Genomic DNA, 17,072 nt, shown 5'->3' with positions numbered 1-17,072 from the left:
AACATTGCGTGAAAAGTTGGCTGTTTGCACATGGATGGTGAAATTTGGAAGATAAAGTAATTGCAAAACTTTATGCATTAATACATTAATATTTTATTGTTTATCACTATCCAAGACTGCTTTGTTGTAATCGTTTTGTACAGTTCAGTCTGGCCATAACCCTTGGCTCGACTGTCTATCAAGTGTTTATCTAACTCCAGCTTGAAAATATTCAATTACCCTGCCTACACGGTTCTTTGGGGAAGATAATCTCAGAAGAAATTTATCCTCATCTCCATTTAACACCTTATTTTCACTTTGTCCCCTAAATCAAGTCTCCATCACCCAAAAGAAATGTCCTGTCAGCATGCCCTTAAGCATCTTTTGCATGTTTTCCATTAGATCACTGTCATCCTTCAAGACTCCAATGGATGCAAGCCCAAATTTATACAAATTTTCATCATAAAACAAGTTCTTCATCCCAGGCATCAGTTGAGTGAACATTCCGTGCATTAATTTTAATAAAATTAAATTCTACATAAATAAGGAATGAAGTTGCCACTGTTCCAGAGCTAACAGCATTGCTGACTGAGTTTGACTCAAGGGTCATCATTCTTCAAGTGAGGGGCAGGGTTGAGAAGGCAGGACTTAGTGATCATCTCAGCTGGTATGGGAATTGAACTTGATGCAGACATCACTCTGCATCACAAAACAGCTATCCATCCAACTGAACTAACCAACTGCTGTGGTTCTGTTCGCCGAGCTGGAAGTTTTTGTTGCAAACGTTTCGTCCCCTGGCTAGGCGACATCATCAGTGCTTGGGAGCCTCCTGCGAAGCGCTTCTTTGATGTTTCCTCCGGTGTTTATGGTGGTCTGTCCCTGCCACTTCCGGTTGTCCGTTTCAGCTGTCCGCTGTAGTGGTTGGTATATTGGGTCCAGGTCGATGTGTTTGTTGATGGAGTTTGTGGATGAATGCCATGCCTCTAGGAATTCCCTGGCTGTTCTGTCTGGCTTGCCTTATGATAGTAGTGTTGTCCCAGTCGAATTCATGTTGCTTGTTGTCTGCGTGTGTGGCTACTAAGGATAGCTGGTCGTGTCGTTTTATGGCTAGTTGATGTTCATGTATGCGGATTGTTAGCTGTCATGAACATCAACTAGCCACGAAACGACACGAGCAGCTATCCTTAGTAGCCACACACGCAGACAACAAGCAACATGAATTCGACTGGGACAACACTACTATCATAGGGCAAGCCAGACAGAGAACAGCCAGGGAATTCCTAGAGGCATGGCATTCATCCACAAACTCCATCAACAAACACATCATCGACCTGGACCCAATATACCAACCACTACAGCGGACAGCTGAAACGGACAACTGGAAGCGGCAGGGACAGACCACTATAAACACCGGAGGAAACATCAAAGAAGCGCTTCGCAGGAGGCTCCCAAGCACTGATGATGTCGCCTAGCCAGGGGACGAAACGTTTGCAACAAAAACTTCCAGCTCGACGAACAGAACCACAGCAACGAGCACCCGAGCTACAAATCTTCGCACAAACTTTGAGAACTAACCAACTATTTGATTATTTGCATCTCACTGTCAATTTTGGGCTTGGGGGTTTTCAGGGGTTGAGGTATTTTAGGAAAGGATCTTAATTCGCACAGCTGGGGACAAGTATTTTTAATCAACTGGTCTTCAGGCATGTTATAAAATAGAAATTTATTGTCACATGTACTTTTACATGAAAATTACAGTGAAACGTTTTATTAGTTGCCTACCAAAGAGACTTTATTAATGTTGTGGTTCTGTTCGCCGAGCTGGGAATTTGTGTTGCAGACGTTTCGTCCCCTGTCTCGGTGACATCCTCCGTGCTTGGGAGCCTCCTGTGAAGCGCTTCTGTGGTCTTTCCTCCAGCATTTGCGAAATGAGGGACTTGAGCAGGAGGGACATGAACCTGATGATCCAGATTTAGGGACACTAACACGGCACCACAAGGACCTCTAAATTCTGACAGCTGTTACTGTGGGATTTGAACTCCTACACTGAGAGCATTAGCCTAGGCTTCTGGGTTACTGGTCCTGTGACATTGCCAGTGTCCCTCCCATATCTTTCCAGAGGCTGTTTTTAACCAATAATTGTTCCTTGCAGCACAATGATGCAATTTGTAATCATTTCATTGCAGTTAACATTATATTCTTTACTTATTGAGAGTTTGTAGATTAAATGAAACAATATTCAGATTATGTACTTTTTTTGTGTAAGAATGTTTCTGAATTTAGTTTGTATGTAAAGTTGTTGTTGTCTAGCACTTAAATCTGCACTGAACAATTCATGACATGTGGGCTGTGTGGTCGCTAATGAACAAGGATTGATTCAAGTCTGATCTGTTGTAACCTGTTTATTGTTATTGATTTTCTGACTTCTATAGGATGAAAAGGTAAACATTTATTCCTTGATAAACCTTGGGGATAATTTTTGTTTCCATTTTGTTCAGTTTGGGCAGTATAAACCCGCATATCACCAGATGCTTAGAAGTTAGTGGTATAATTTACAAGCCATATTCTTGGTCAATTGTTCATCATCAATCTAGGCAGACATTTTTTCCTCATGGGAATGGGGTAGGCAATTCCACCTCTTGGATCTGCTCTTCATCATGAACTGATCTGTAGCTTATGTTCCCAGCTAATGGTCCTACTGGACATTTGCAACTCAGATAAAATTCTTGATGATTTTTTTTTAAAATTGTTTCGTTGGTTAACATGGTTATTCGCAAGGTTGCAGATTTCCTTTTGACAACAGAAAAGACACTCGCACAAAAGAAATGTTTTTTAAAAAAAAGCAAGCTACGTAAATGTCATAGATGATTAGCAGATGCAAAGCAAAGTTTCATTCCGTTTCTTGATACAAGTTGTAGAGAGTCTGGTCCAGACAAATGATACTCCATAACTTGACATTTTCCCCCTACACCCACCACAAGTCCTGAAGAAGGGTGACACCCAAATCATTGACTTCTCCACCACCTGATACTGCCTGGCTTGCTGAGTTCTTCCAGCCTCTTGCCAGTTTCTTGGTCTTAGCCTGTGGAGACAATTTGATGAATTCTTCCCAAACTTGTTGACATAAATTTTTCCAAAAATCTGAGAGTCTAAACTTTCACAGCTGTAATAACTCATCAATTTCTACCATACTATTCTGGTTTGGAAATTTTGTAAGCTAAATTCAGTTGTTGAGGCCCACTAAACTACTCTTAGTAGAGAAACTAAATTGGTTTCGAGACTCTCATTGATGTTTCTGGAACTGAACTGAGAAACTTGCTTCTGAATTGAATGTTTAAAAATCCATGCTCTTTCAAGAATCCTCTGAATTGTGAACAAAGCTAATTGCCTTAAATGTTTACTTGTCATCAACCCCCAACAGTATAAAAATCTTTTCATTGACACCGCAAGGGTTTGCATCAACTGCTCTCTGACATATATGGGATTAGGTCACCATTAAAGGACTTTCCAACCATTTTTGGTTAATTTTGTGAAGGGGTTTCTTTAACAATGTTCATTATGCTACTATTTTGAAATGCAGCCTCCAAAAATGATATTAGTACATATAAACTACAGTGTTCATCAGAAGCTTAACTCTCTACTTTCTAGACTTTGTTCTGTACCTCTTAATATTCTTAAGAAAAAGAAAATCACTTTTTTTTAAAATGAGGTGGCCTCGAACAGAAGCTGCTTTCATTTGGAGCATGGAGAAAGTGAGGACAGAAGATGGTAGGGCTCAGGCAAAAAGTGTGGTGCTGGAAAAACACAGCCAATCAGGCAGCATCCATGGAGGAGGAGAGTCGCATCTCTAGCATATGCTCTTCTGCCCCTCTGATGCTGCCTGACTGGCTGTGCTTTAAAGCACCACACTTTTTGACTTTCATGTGGAGCACATGAACATGCAGTTTTTAAATATGGATTTGAAATTAAACATGTATGATTATCTTTGTTGGTGTTTCCCAGCTGAAGTTACTATTGGACAGGTTGAATCATAAAATGAAATCCGATTTGTTTGATAATGCTTTGTGATTAATGTGGCAGTATTTCAAACAAAAGCACATGCAGATTTAGTTTTAGCAATGAAACAAAAACCAAAAATTTCACAGAAAAAATAAAATAAACCAATCCAAGCTATTTAAATAAAACACATTTTAAAACCTTTCCAAATGAAGCAAGATAAAGTCCTATCTTCTCCCCAAAATTATCACTTTGCAATTTCTCAGAATGAAACAAGAAAAATCCCTTCCCTGCCCAATCCATAGATTGATTTAACTGCGTTCTTCTCCCCCCCCCCCCCAAAAGTTCTGGTCCATGAAGTCTTTTCCTTGAATTCTCTTGGATTTTCTCTGCTTGGAATGACTAGTGAGTTAATATATTCCTTTTAGCTGTTCTGAACAAGCACCTTTTTTTTTGATGTTTCTCAGAGAAACTATTCTTATATCTGACTTTAGTCAAGTTTTTAAACTGAGTTCAGAAGATATTGATTAAATTAAAAAAAACACCTGCTCATAGTTTCTGCCAATTGATTATTTTATTAGACTCCTGTTGTAAATCCTCATAATATAAACAAGCTGCCTTTAACGCCCTAGGAGGCCTTTAGTAATCTGCTCCCTAACGTGTACTGATTTTGAAAAGACTGACCTAGTTATTTATTACACCAATTTGTTAAAAATGACTAACACCTATATGCTACCAGTTTGAAATTCAGCTCCTAAAAATAATGTATATACATCACACACTATTCATCACAACATACAATGAGCTGCTGCGTTGGGAAATGTCCAGGAATCTGTAGATGTTTTGGCAGGTTGAAGAAGCAGGAACTGGAGTTTTAGACCAAGATTTAGATGTTTGCTGGCATAGAGTGGTGTTTGAATTTCACAGCCTAGATCTTTATGTCTCTCTCAGGTTTTCCAGTCTGACTGAAGACTTGACTTGGAATCAGGCAGGGAGTATTTCAGAGCAAGCTGTGAGGCAAAGCAATGGTGGTCTTTTGCATGATGGGGGCAGTGGGCTTCAGATGGAGATATAGGGTTGGAAACCTGAGTGACCAGAAGACCCATCCAAGCACATCTTCTCCCCAAAACTGCTTGCAAAGCCTCGTAATGTATTCTTAGCTAAGTATCCAGATATTCATAAACTATTGAAACAGCCTGCACCCCAAAGAAAATGCTCCATTAACAACTCTTACCCTGTGATCTAATATGCTAATTATGCAGTGTTTATTTATGCACAATAAGTAGGTTTCAAATGCTTGTAGCTTCTGCTAATAATAATTGCCTAGATGATTGTCAATTTTTAAGTCTGTAATAAAAGCCATATTATTAAAGAAAGTGTGCATTTTTAAAAGCTTTTTCATGGAACTTGTTGTTCCTGAAGCATTCATTGGTCTGTACAAAATATAGAGAGCATGAATGGGCACAGTCATGCTACAGATTGGCATGGAGGGTGGAGAAGGGCATAAAGTAGCATAGATGGTCCAAGGGAGCGTGGTGCTGAGAGGACTAAGGACTATGCCATATTTTGCTGTCATTATTACCAGACTGATTTTTGTAGAGTCTGCTCCTACACCCAGTTCTTGCAGAAGCAGCAGGCTCTCAAGCTATCTCTCGCATTCTACCCAACTTGAAGGTGAACATCACATTCTCTCTCGATTGTCTTTTCCAAAAATATGAAGAATTCTTAAAATTGTTTGCCTTGATGGGAATGGGTAGTCACCATCGTGCTTTAGGTACACATTGTAATGAGCTGCCCCATACCATGTATTGTGTACCCAAAAAGTATACTAATCTTCTGCTCAATATTTATGCTTTGTTTCTCCTCGAGCTGGTATCACTTAAAATGAAAAGTGATATTGAGTGTATTCCTGCTCTGTTACATTTCAGGTGTTCCAGCGAATATAGCTGACTTGAGGAATCTGGAAGTCATGAATGTTTTCAACAATCAGATAGAAGATCTTCCAACACAAATAAGCAGCCTACAGAAACTGAAGCATCTGAACCTTGGGTAGGTAAATTTTAATGGCCAGTTGAATTGCAATATAATGAGTTGGGTCAATAAAGAAGTAGGAAAAATGCACAGGAAGTAGAAGTGGAGGAGGTGTTCCCAAATTAAACAATTCTTTTCTCTTTAGTTCTGCAAATAACCTATTTTAGAAGATAAATTGCAGATAAGCTACAGAACATGTGAGTATTCCTTTTTTTTTTATTCCCAGCCCCTTCCCCAAACATTCAACCACCTCCCCAGCAGCTTCCTGCAAAAAGACACACTCCCTTGTTGAAGAAGAACATTTCAGTTTGCTATGGGTCCTGATCGTATTTTGGCAGGAACCACATCCCTAGCCAGACAGTTTCATGATTATTAGCCCAAAAATGTAGAAAATTACCCAGGAATGTCCTGTCTGCACAAAGCAGAGCAAATCTAAAGACACAAATAACAGCTCCATTGTTGTGGTTCTGTTTGCCGAGCTGGAAATTTTTGTTGCAAACGTTTCGTCCCCTGTCTAGGTGACATTCTCAGTGCTTGGGAGCCTCCTGTGAAGAGCTCCATTAATCTACGTTTGATTATTAGCAAAGTTAATGAAGATCTTGCTGACAATGCTATCAAACAGCACTTGTACATCATGTTAAAGAAAACAAATTGCTAGAAAAGCTCAGCAGGTCTGGCAGCATCTGTGGAGAGAAATCAGTTAACGTTTCAGATCCAGTGATCCTTCCTCAGAATGGAATCGTGGGCTCGAAACATTAACTCTGATTTCTCTCCACGGATGCTGCCAGACCTGCTGAGCTTTTCCAGCATTTTTATTTTGATTCCCAGCATCCACAGTTCTTTCCATTTTTATCTTGCACAACATTAGCCTGTTGACTTGCTCAATTTGAATTTAGTCTGGGCAACTCTGCCCCAACCATATCTTCACTGGCTTGATCAAAACATGGACAAAAATGCTGAACTCCTAAGGTGAAATGCCAGTGACTGCCCTTGACATCAAAGCAGCATTCAATCGAGTGTGGCATCAGGGAACCCTAGCAAAACTGGAATCATTAGGAATTTGGTTGACAGGGTGACCTAACACAAATGAAGGTGGTTGAGATCACTGAAGGCTAATCATTTCAGTCCTCTGACAATACCAGATATCGTTTAGTTGTTTTATCAAAACTTTCTCTCCATTGTAAGGTCAGAAGTAGGTTTTTCATGGTGCTTGCTCAATATTCAGCCTTATTCATGCTGATTCAGACACTGAAGCAGCCCATGTCCATATGGGAAATCCCTAAATTACATCAAGGCTCAGACAAATAATCGGCAAGTAGCATTTGTACCTTGAACATTCCACCTCCAACAAGAGAGAACCTGGCAATTAGATTCATTCCTCAACAGTCAAAGGTATTTCCATTTCTGAATCCACCACTATCAACCAGCTGACTTCACCACTGACCGAAACTGGACTATATTAGCCATACAAATACATTGGCTACAATTGCAGGTTAGAGGCTGGGAATTCTGCAGCAAGTAATTTACATTGGATTTGTACCTTCTTGATTGGAATCAGAGTGTCATAGGAGACTCCGCACTTGCTAGAGGATTACAGCTCCACCAGCTTTCAAGGAGCTTTGCTATCCAGGAGAATGCTGCTCGATGATGGCACATCTGCCACCTTAAAACATTCACTCCGTTTGTCACAGTGGCAACAATATTGCATTACAGTACTTCACCAAGGCTCCTTTGACAGCTTTGTTTTCACAAGCTTCTTCACCTAGAAGAACAAGGGCAGCAGGTGCAGACCATGACCTACAAGCCCTTCTCCAAGCTGAAAAACCAAAACTTTCACCATTCCTCCACTATCAGTGGGTCAAAATCCTGGAACACCCTCCCTAAAAGCACTATAGATCTTTCTACACAACAAGACCTGCAGCAATTTGAGAACCACCAGACATGGGCAAGAAATGTTGGCCTCGCCATTGATATGTGCATTGTGTGGAAAAAGTTTCCATTGCAATTTCTTTTAATCATTTATCCAATCCCCTTTTAATAATAAAAGATTGTAAAGTTGCATTAATTTTAAATACTAACTTCAGTCAAGTCTATTGAAGTCTGCATTTTGATTGTGCCTGTTTCATTTTACTCAAAACATGTGTTTTTAGATGAAAACATTTGGCTAAACAGGATTTGAAACCAAAGGCTTGGTTGGTAAAAGGCTTGCGTTCTGATCCAATATGCAGTGCGTTTCCCTTTCACCAATAAACCTCTGCTCTAAATTTTTTGATCCCTTTCTATCTGAGAATATTTATGGATCTTATGATTTGTTTGTTATCCAATTGGAAACTTACAATTGGACTGTTATAAATGGACATTAAAACTGAATTTTCAAGCAAGAACTATGTTTTATACACTTACTAATTATTAAAATTTAAAATACCCAAGTTGTTTTTCCTCTTCTGTCATTCGTGAGCTATCCGAGAACTTGATGAAAACTGAACTGGTGTTAATTTCCTTCTAACCTGGTAACCAGAAACTGAGACAAATTGCTAACATGGAGCAGGGAGAACTGCTGGGGCCAAAAGTGTGAAATACTGCAGATGCTGGAAATCTGAAATCAAAACAAAATGCTGCAAATACTCCTCAGTAGACTTGGCAACATCTATTCAGATGTTGCAGGTAGGTGATACTTCATCAGAATTTGGAGTGCTTAGAGATGTTTTTAAAGTAAGCAGGAGCAAGAAAGTAATGATTTGCAATCATATAAATAGCACTTGTCTTCACCACTAGACATCTAAGTGATTTTCCATCAATGAAGTACTTTTGAAGTGTAGAAACGGTTGAATGTAGGAAATGTAATGCCAATTTGTGTTCAGCAAATTCTCCAAACTAGCAATATGATTAAGACAATATAATCTGTTTTTTGTGAAGTGGATTTCTGGAATAAATATTGATATAACTTTAAAATTGTGCCGTTGGATCTTTTACTTAAATTTTGAGAGGGGACCTTAGCTTAACACCTCAGCTGAAAGGCAGCACTTCTGACAACGCAGCACTCTGCCAATAAGACAGTGGAGTGTCAGTCTTGGATTTTGTGCTCAAGTCTTGGAGTGGTACTTTAACCTGGAGCCATGTGACTTAAAGGTGAGAATACTACCAACTAAATGATGCCTGATTCCTCAAGCTGTGAGGAAACAAACAGGGAAAATTGAGGCTGGAAAGAAGGACCGATTAAATGACAAAAGGGGTGACCTTGAAAAACCAAAAAAAATGATTCTAATGAGATGAACAAAGGAACAACAGATGTTTCTCGAGGAGGTGTGGTGGGAAGGTCAAATTTCCACCAATAGGTATATCCAAAAATAGGGCCAAGGCTATGATCACCATGTTGAACCTAAAAGCAGCAAAGTACTGATTGAAAGTTGATCTGCTATTCTTTTGAGCTTATGCTGACTTTCACTGGAAAGGGTGAAAGGCTGGGAACAGGAAGATCTGAAAATTGAGCAGAGAATTAAATTACAGACAATCCGGTGCCCAGGGTCATGCTTGTTCTGTTATGATTGATAGCACCTTTTAGGAATGACCAGGAGACGCAGAGAATTCCTCAAGATAAGGCTTTATTTGCAAACAAAAGATGTGGCCATCAGAGCAGTCCACCGCGAAAACCCACGAGCAGCGAGAGTACACTGATGTTTTTTTTCCATTTTTTATTTCCTTTTCTTTTTTGTGAACAGAACCCCTGACACTCCTGTTTATTTTTTTTCTTTGCCCCACACTCCCGCCTAACTGCTTATTTTTTCCCCAGCACCCATTGTGTGTGTGTGCAGGTGTGAGACAGTGAGAGACACAAGGTGCACGATTCTTTATTCAATTTCCACCACCAGGAAGATAGGAAACGCCCGCGTGGCCAGTGACAAGCAGTGCCCTTCACAAAAGGCAATGCTGTGTGATCAAACAGTGAAGGGGAGGGCAGGGATTAAATCAAAATAGAGTTGGAGGGGGAAATAATGCACTCCACTCCCTGTGGCGCCCACCTCTCCCTGAGCAACTCCAGGGTGTTGGTGGACTCCGCGTGCTCTTTCTCCAAGGACACCCGGGCCCTAATGTAACCGCGGAAGAGGGACAGGCAGTCAGCCTTAACAACCCCCTCCACTGCCTGCTGCCTGGACCTGTTTATGGCCAGTTTGGCCAGGCCCAGGAGCAGACCCACGAGGAGGTCTTCAGACCTGCCCTCCCTCCTCTGTACCAGGTGCCCAAAGACCATGAGCGTGGGACTGAAGTGCAACCAAAAGCAGAGGAGGAGGTTTTTAAGAAAATCAAAAAGGGAGTGCAAAAGCCCACACCCAATATACACGTGGTCCACGGACTCCACAGTGCCACAGAACAAGCAGTTGGGCTGGGAGTCCGAACACTAATGTTTATGTTGTTCTAAAAGCCATGCCCTATCTCTGTTACATTAGCATAACCAATCCACTAAGCTTGCATTATATCCACTTAACCAATCAGACTGTGCCACAATTGTCTTCTGGATTGCTGCAGACCATCACGTGCTGTGGTCAACTTTCTTCACCTTTTGTCACCTGACAGGCCGCAGTCACACAAGACTGAATCAAGCACGCAACCCAGACCTTATACTTATGCAACATTCCAACATGTAATTATGTACTCCTATTTACCATAGTACCAACATGTGAACATTTTTTGTCAGGTGTACAGAAGTATAGTGACAAGTAGTACAGGCAGATCATAGGAAGCGAGGATGTACAGATCAAAAAGACTACAACAGAGACATATGGGTTACATTGCTTTTCGAGACTAGAGAGCCCATTCATCGGTCTAGTAATAGCCAGGAAGAAGCTATTCCTGAACCTGCTGGTGCATGTGTTCTCAATCATCTGTGTGATTGAAGAGTTTGTAGGCGATCACTACATGAAATAGAAGCAGTTGTAGGCCAGTCTGCCCTTTGAGCCCATCCCGCTATTTGATAAGATCGTGGCTGACTTGATTGAGGCCTGTATCTAGTTTGACTTGGTTGACAGTATCAAATCGACTTCCGCCCACCTTCCGAGGACTCCTTCACCCGCCTCCAACACACTCCATCCACCTGGACACCCCGTCCTGGCCTATTGCCCATCCTCGATCTCTTCATTTCCAACTGCTGCAGAGACATTAACCGTCTCAACCTGTCTACCCCCCCACTCCTCTCACCGTCTCGACATGTAGGCCTCCATTCCCTCTGCTCCAATCCCAACCTCCCCATCAACCCAGCAGATGAAAGCGGTGCAGTAATAGTTTGGCACACTGACCTCTACATCGCTGAAGCCAGGTGCCAACACACAGGCACCTCCTCTTCCCGCCCTCCCGGCCATGACTCTTTTTCCCCCCCCCCCCCCCCCCCCCCAATCACCAAACCATTATCTCCCAGACCATACAGAACCTCATCACCTCAGGAGATCTCCCTCCCACAGCTTCCAACCTCATAGTCCGGGAACACTACACTGCCCGGTTCTACCACCTACTCCAGATCCACAAGCCTGACCACCCTGGCCGACCCATCGTTTCAGCCTCCTCCTGCCCCACCGAACTCATCTCCATCTACCTCGATACTGTCCTATACCCCCGGTCCAGGAACTCTCCACATACCTTCAGGACACCACACATGCCCTCCATCACCTCCAAGACTGCCGTTTCCCCAGGCCCCAATGCCTCATCTTCACCATAGACATCCAGTCCCTCTACATCTCTATCTGCCATAACCAGGGCCTCCAAGCCCTCTGTTTCTTCCTCTCCCGACGCCCCCACCAGTACCTTTCCACTGACGCTCTCATTCGTTTGGCTGAACTGGTCCTCGCCCTCAACAATCTCTTCCACTTCCTCCAGATAAAAGGGGTAGCCATGGGCACCCGTATGGGCCAGATTTGCCTGTCTCTTTGGCTGCGTAGAACAGTCCATCTTCTGTAGTTACACCGGCACCATCCCCACCTTTTTCCTTCGCTACATTGATGACTGTATTGGTGCCACCTTGTGCTCCCACGAAGAGGTCGAACAGTTCATCAACTTCACCAACATATTCCACCCCGACGTTAAATTCACCTGGACCATCTCTGACACCTCCCTGCCCTTCCCGGACCTCTCCATCTCCATCAACGACGACCACCTCAACACTGACGTTTTTTACAAACCCACCAATTCCTACAGCTACCTGGATTACGCCTCTTCCCACCCTACCTCCTGCAAAAATGCTATCCCGTATTCCCAATTCCTCTGCCTCCGCTGTATCTGCTCCCAGAAGGATCAGTTCCACCACAGAAAACACTGGATGGCCTCCTTCTTTAAAGACCATTGTTTCCCCTCCCACATGATAGATGAGATGCATTGGAGGGCATCTTCAATGTCCCTCACCTCCACCCTCAAACCCCACCCCTCCAACCATAACAAGGACAGAACCCCTCTGGTCCTCACCTTCCACCCCACCAACCTCTGCATAAACCACATCAATCGCCGACATTTCTGCCACCTCCAAACAGACCCCACCAACAGGGAGATATTTCCCTCCCCACCCCTTTCCACCTTCCGCAAAGTCCATTCCCTCTGTGACTACCTGGTCAGGTCCATGCCCCCCAACAATCCACCCTCTCATCCTGGCACCTTGCTCTGCCACCGCAGGAATTGTAACACCTGTGGCCACGTCTCCTCCTTCACCTACATCCAAGGCCCCAAAGGAGCCTTCCACATCCATCAAAGTTTCACCTGCACATTCACTAATATCATTTATTGTACCCATTGCTTCCAGTGCGGTCTCCTTTACAGTGGGGAGACTGGACACCATCTCGCAGGGAACACCTCCAGGATACCCACACCAATCAACCCCACCGCCCCATCATCGCTGAACATTTCAACTCCCCCTCCCACTCTGCTGAGGACATGCCGGTCCTAGGCCACCTCCACCGCTGCTCCCTCACCACCAGATGCCTGGAGGAAGAATGCCTCCTCTTCCATCTCGGAACACTTCAACCCCAGGGCATCAATGTGGACTTCACCAGTTTCCTCATCTCTTTTCTCCCCCCAACAGTTCCAACCTTACAGCTCAGCACCATCCTCATAACCTGTCCTACCTGCCAATCTTCCTTTCCACCTATCCGCTCCACCTTCCTCTCTGACCTATCAACTTTATCTCCACCTCCATCCACCTATTGCGCTCTTAGCTACCTTCTTTCCAGCCCCACCCCCCTCCCATTTATCGCTCCACCCTGGAGGCTCCCAGCCTCATTCCTGATGAAGGGCTCCTGCCCGAAACGTCAATTTTATTTATTATTTTTCTTCTGTTCTTCTTTTTTGTGCTCCTCAGGTGCTGCCTGATCTGCTGTGCTTTTCCAGCACCACTCTAATCTTGACTCTGGTCTGTAGCATCACTTTTACCTAGTCGAATCTATCTGTGTTAAACACATTCAATGACCCTGCCGTCATTTCTCTCTGGGTAAGATAATTCACAGGTGGGGAAGTAGACATGTTTTAAAAATAAACTTTTGGGCTGGATCTTAGCAGAAATCAACTAGTGTCCAATATTAGTGAGTTTCTCTCCGCAAGCCCCAAAGAGTTTTCTCATGGCTCTCTTGCCTCCTACTCCACAATACAACAAGCATGGCACAACGCATTCTCCCATTCTACACTGGTGAAGTACTGGCCTCTGCTGGAATGGTGGATGCTACACATCTGAAACAAAAATCTTAATTGTTGTTGACACTCAACAAGTCTGACACCATCTGTGGGAAAAACAGAGTTAGTTTCTGATGAAGAGACGTCACTCTCTGCTTTCTTCCCACAGATGGCGCCAAACTTCCTGTGGGATCTTGCTGGGTCTCTGCCCCAGGGCCATCTTTATAGCCCAGCTGTGTACTCGGTCAAGCACTGGCAGTCCACAGCTGAGCTGCATTGGTTGTTTTATCTGTTTCAGATGTATCTGACAGGGAATTAGCACCTCTCACTGACTGGGACCTGGAGGCCCTGATAAATGAGGCAGTGTGCCTGTGGTCATAGCCCATGGAGAGTGTCGCTGAGATGTTGGTGACTGAAAGGTTAGATGAGCAAGTAGTGAGCTGAAGTCACCAGTTGTGTCCCCTGACCTGCAGGTTGGGAATTGTCACTATCCAATTTCTTATCCCACAAGACGGATAATGGGAAACCTGCAGATCAGTGATGTGAGATAATGTGACAGTCGGGGTGGTAATACATGCAAACAGACCTTTTACTGCTCACTAGAGAGGAACACGTCTCACTGTTCAACACTTGGTTGGAAAATGAATTGTTTTACGCTCACTAGTGGAAAATTCCTCACTGTCAATCTTGTGCAACTCTCCCAATGTATCCCACATCACTTATTACCTGGGAAAATTCCCATCCATAGTGATAAAAGTATTTTAGTGCAATTAATTAAACTGCACTTAGCTACCATCCTTAAATACATAAATGGATACTATTTTACTTGAAATAAAAAAGAAACTATTTGGATTATCTTTAGACCATAACATATAGTAGTAGACTGAGACCATTGGGCCCATTGAATCTGCTCTACCATTCGATCATGGCTGATATGTTTCTCACCCTCATTTTCCTGCCTTCTTCCTGTAACCTTTGACTCTCCTACTAATGAAGAACCTATTTACCATTGTCTTTAATGCACTCAGTGAATTGACCTCCACAGCCATCCGCAACAATGAGTTCCACAGATTATCTACCTTCTGGTGGTAGAAATTCCTCCTCATCTCCATTTTAAATGGTTGTCCCTTCACTCCGAAGCTGTGCCCTCGGGTCCTAGTCTCTTCCATTGGTGGAAACATCTTCTACATGTCCATTCTGTCCAGGTCTCTCAGTATTCTGTACGTTTCATTCAGATCCCCCCTCAGCCTCAACCGTGCCTTTCATCCATCTGAAAATTCTTGTAAACCTCCTCTGGAGCCCCTCCAAGGCCATCACATCCTCTCCTTCAACATGGGATGCAAAACTGCTCACTATTCCAAATGTGGTCTGATGAGAGCCTTATACTGCCTCAGCAGTACATCCCTGCTCTTGTATTCTAGCCTGCTTGAAATGAATGTCAACATTGCATTTGCCTTCAGAATGGCCAACTGAACCTGCATTGTAACCTTAAGGCAAACATGAGCTCGGACTCCCTTTGTGCTTCAGGTTTCCAAAGCCTTTCCTTTTAGAAATTAGTCTGCACCTCTATTCTTCCTGCCAAAATGCATAACCTCGCACTTTCCCACATTGTATTCTATTTGCGACTTCTTTGCCCACTCTCTGACTCTGTCCAACGCCTTCTGCAGCCTCCTCACATCCTCAATACTGTCTGTCCCTCCACCTATATTTGTGGCATTTGTAAACTTAGCAATAATACCCTCAGTTCATTTGTCCAGATTGTATATTAATAATGTGAGTCGTTGTGGACCAAACACTGGTCCCTGCAGAACTCCACTAGTAACTGGCTGTTATCCTGAAAAAGGCCCCTTTATCCCTACTTTCTACTTTCTTCCAGTCAGCTGATTCTCTATCTGTGTCAGGATCTTGCTCTTAACACCAGGTGCTCCTTTATTTAGCCTTTATTTAGCAGCCTCCTGTGCAACACTCAGTAAAGGTCATCCAGAAATCCAAATGTATTAGGCCCATTGTCTCTCCTTTATTTAACTTGCTGCTCAAAGAATTCTACAGATTTGTTAAGCATGACCTCCCCTTGAGGAAGCTGTGCTGACTCAGCCTTTTTTTTACTTTGCACTTCCAAGTGCTCATCCTTAATAATGGACTGTAGAATCTTAAGAGTGACTGAGGCCAGGCTGACCAGCCTATAGTTTCTTGTCTTGTTTCTCCCTCTCTTCTTAAACAGGGGTGTTACATTAGCTATTTTCCAGTCCTCTGGGACTCTCTCTGGCTCCAGAATTCCTGAGAGATCACTATCAATACCTTCATAATCTCCTCACCCATCTCCTTCAGAATATCTGGTCTGGTTGATTTATCAGCCTTCAGACCTTTCAGCTTCCTCAGCACCTTCATCTTCTTTTGGCACTACACTCTGCTCCTGGTGTCTTCCACTATGAAGACTGTTGCAGTGTAGCTGTTCAGTTCCTCAGCCATTTCTTTGTTCCCTATTGTGACTTCTCCAGCCTCGTTTTCCAGTGGTCCGATTTCCACTCTTGCCTTTCTCTTGCATTGTTCTATTGCACTGGTTCATGGATGATTTGATATTCGTGACTGCAAATAGATTTGGAGCTTTGAGTTGTAACTTAATCGGTACATTTTGATGCAATTTCCTAATTATTAAATGAGCCAAAGTTACCTTCTCGGGAAGGTGGGTGATTGACCTACAATCTATCAATTGGTGAGAAAAGAACCTTGACTCAGTTGTTAATGTAGTGAAATGTGTATACACATGCATTCGGAATAAAAACTCTATTATTTCTCACCTCTTCCCAACAGCATGAACAGGTTGAACACTCTGCCACGAGGATTTGGGTCTCTACCAGCTCTGGAAGTGCTTGATTTGACATACAACAACTTGAGTGAAAATTCTCTACCTGGCAACTTCTTCTACCTCAGTATGGAACTTTTCATTTTCAATAGTTTATTTATTTATTTTTGGTAGCATGCATTGACCAGCAATAGAAGTGAAGTTAGTTAGTGCTCTTGCTAGTTTCAGAATTCGGTCTGTTGTGAGGACTTGATCCTGCACCTGGTTGTCCCTATAGAACACAATTTGAATGGGTGAACATTGCAAAAATTGAACTGAATATATGCACTTGACCTTGTCAAAATACTTCAAAATATGTTGGATCAATTGGTGGCCTACGCTGAACAAATTGCAAATGTTTTCTTATGTCATGTACATTAAACCTTATAACCACTGTGCAACTATTTTGCAAATTCTTTCAACATGTAGATATGCCCTAGTGATTTTTAGAAAATGATTGCAATTCAGAATAGTTTTGTTCTCAGTTATTATCAGATAACTTAAATGATCAGACTTAGGAAGTTTTGTGTCAAATTGTCCTTTTTATTTCTATAGCAACATATTATTGTTTCAAATTTAGCGT

At 42.7% G+C, this 17,072-nt stretch overlaps 1 protein-coding gene across 2 annotated transcripts in view; it reads left to right on the top strand.

The window, feature by feature from the left end:
- Nucleotides 1-17,072, top strand: part of rsu1 (Ras suppressor protein 1) — a 169,667-nt gene that overhangs the window by 66,681 nt on the left and 85,914 nt on the right. For both annotated transcript variants that reach the window (XM_043690376.2, XM_043690377.2), the window contains exons 4-5: nt 5,904-6,024; nt 16,459-16,577. In XM_043690376.2, the coding sequence (XP_043546311.1) occupies nt 5,904-6,024; nt 16,459-16,577 (240 nt within the window). The remainder of the gene's footprint in view (nt 1-5,903; nt 6,025-16,458; nt 16,578-17,072) is intronic.

Source organism: Chiloscyllium plagiosum, unplaced genomic scaffold (genome assembly GCF_037043375.1).
Source record: "Chiloscyllium plagiosum isolate Xiang-an unplaced genomic scaffold, Cpla_swu_hap1 HiC_scaffold_5, whole genome shotgun sequence".
In the NCBI taxonomy this organism is placed as follows: Eukaryota; Metazoa; Chordata; class Chondrichthyes; order Orectolobiformes; family Hemiscylliidae; genus Chiloscyllium; species Chiloscyllium plagiosum.
This window is presented reverse-complemented; position numbering and strand designations above follow the sequence as displayed.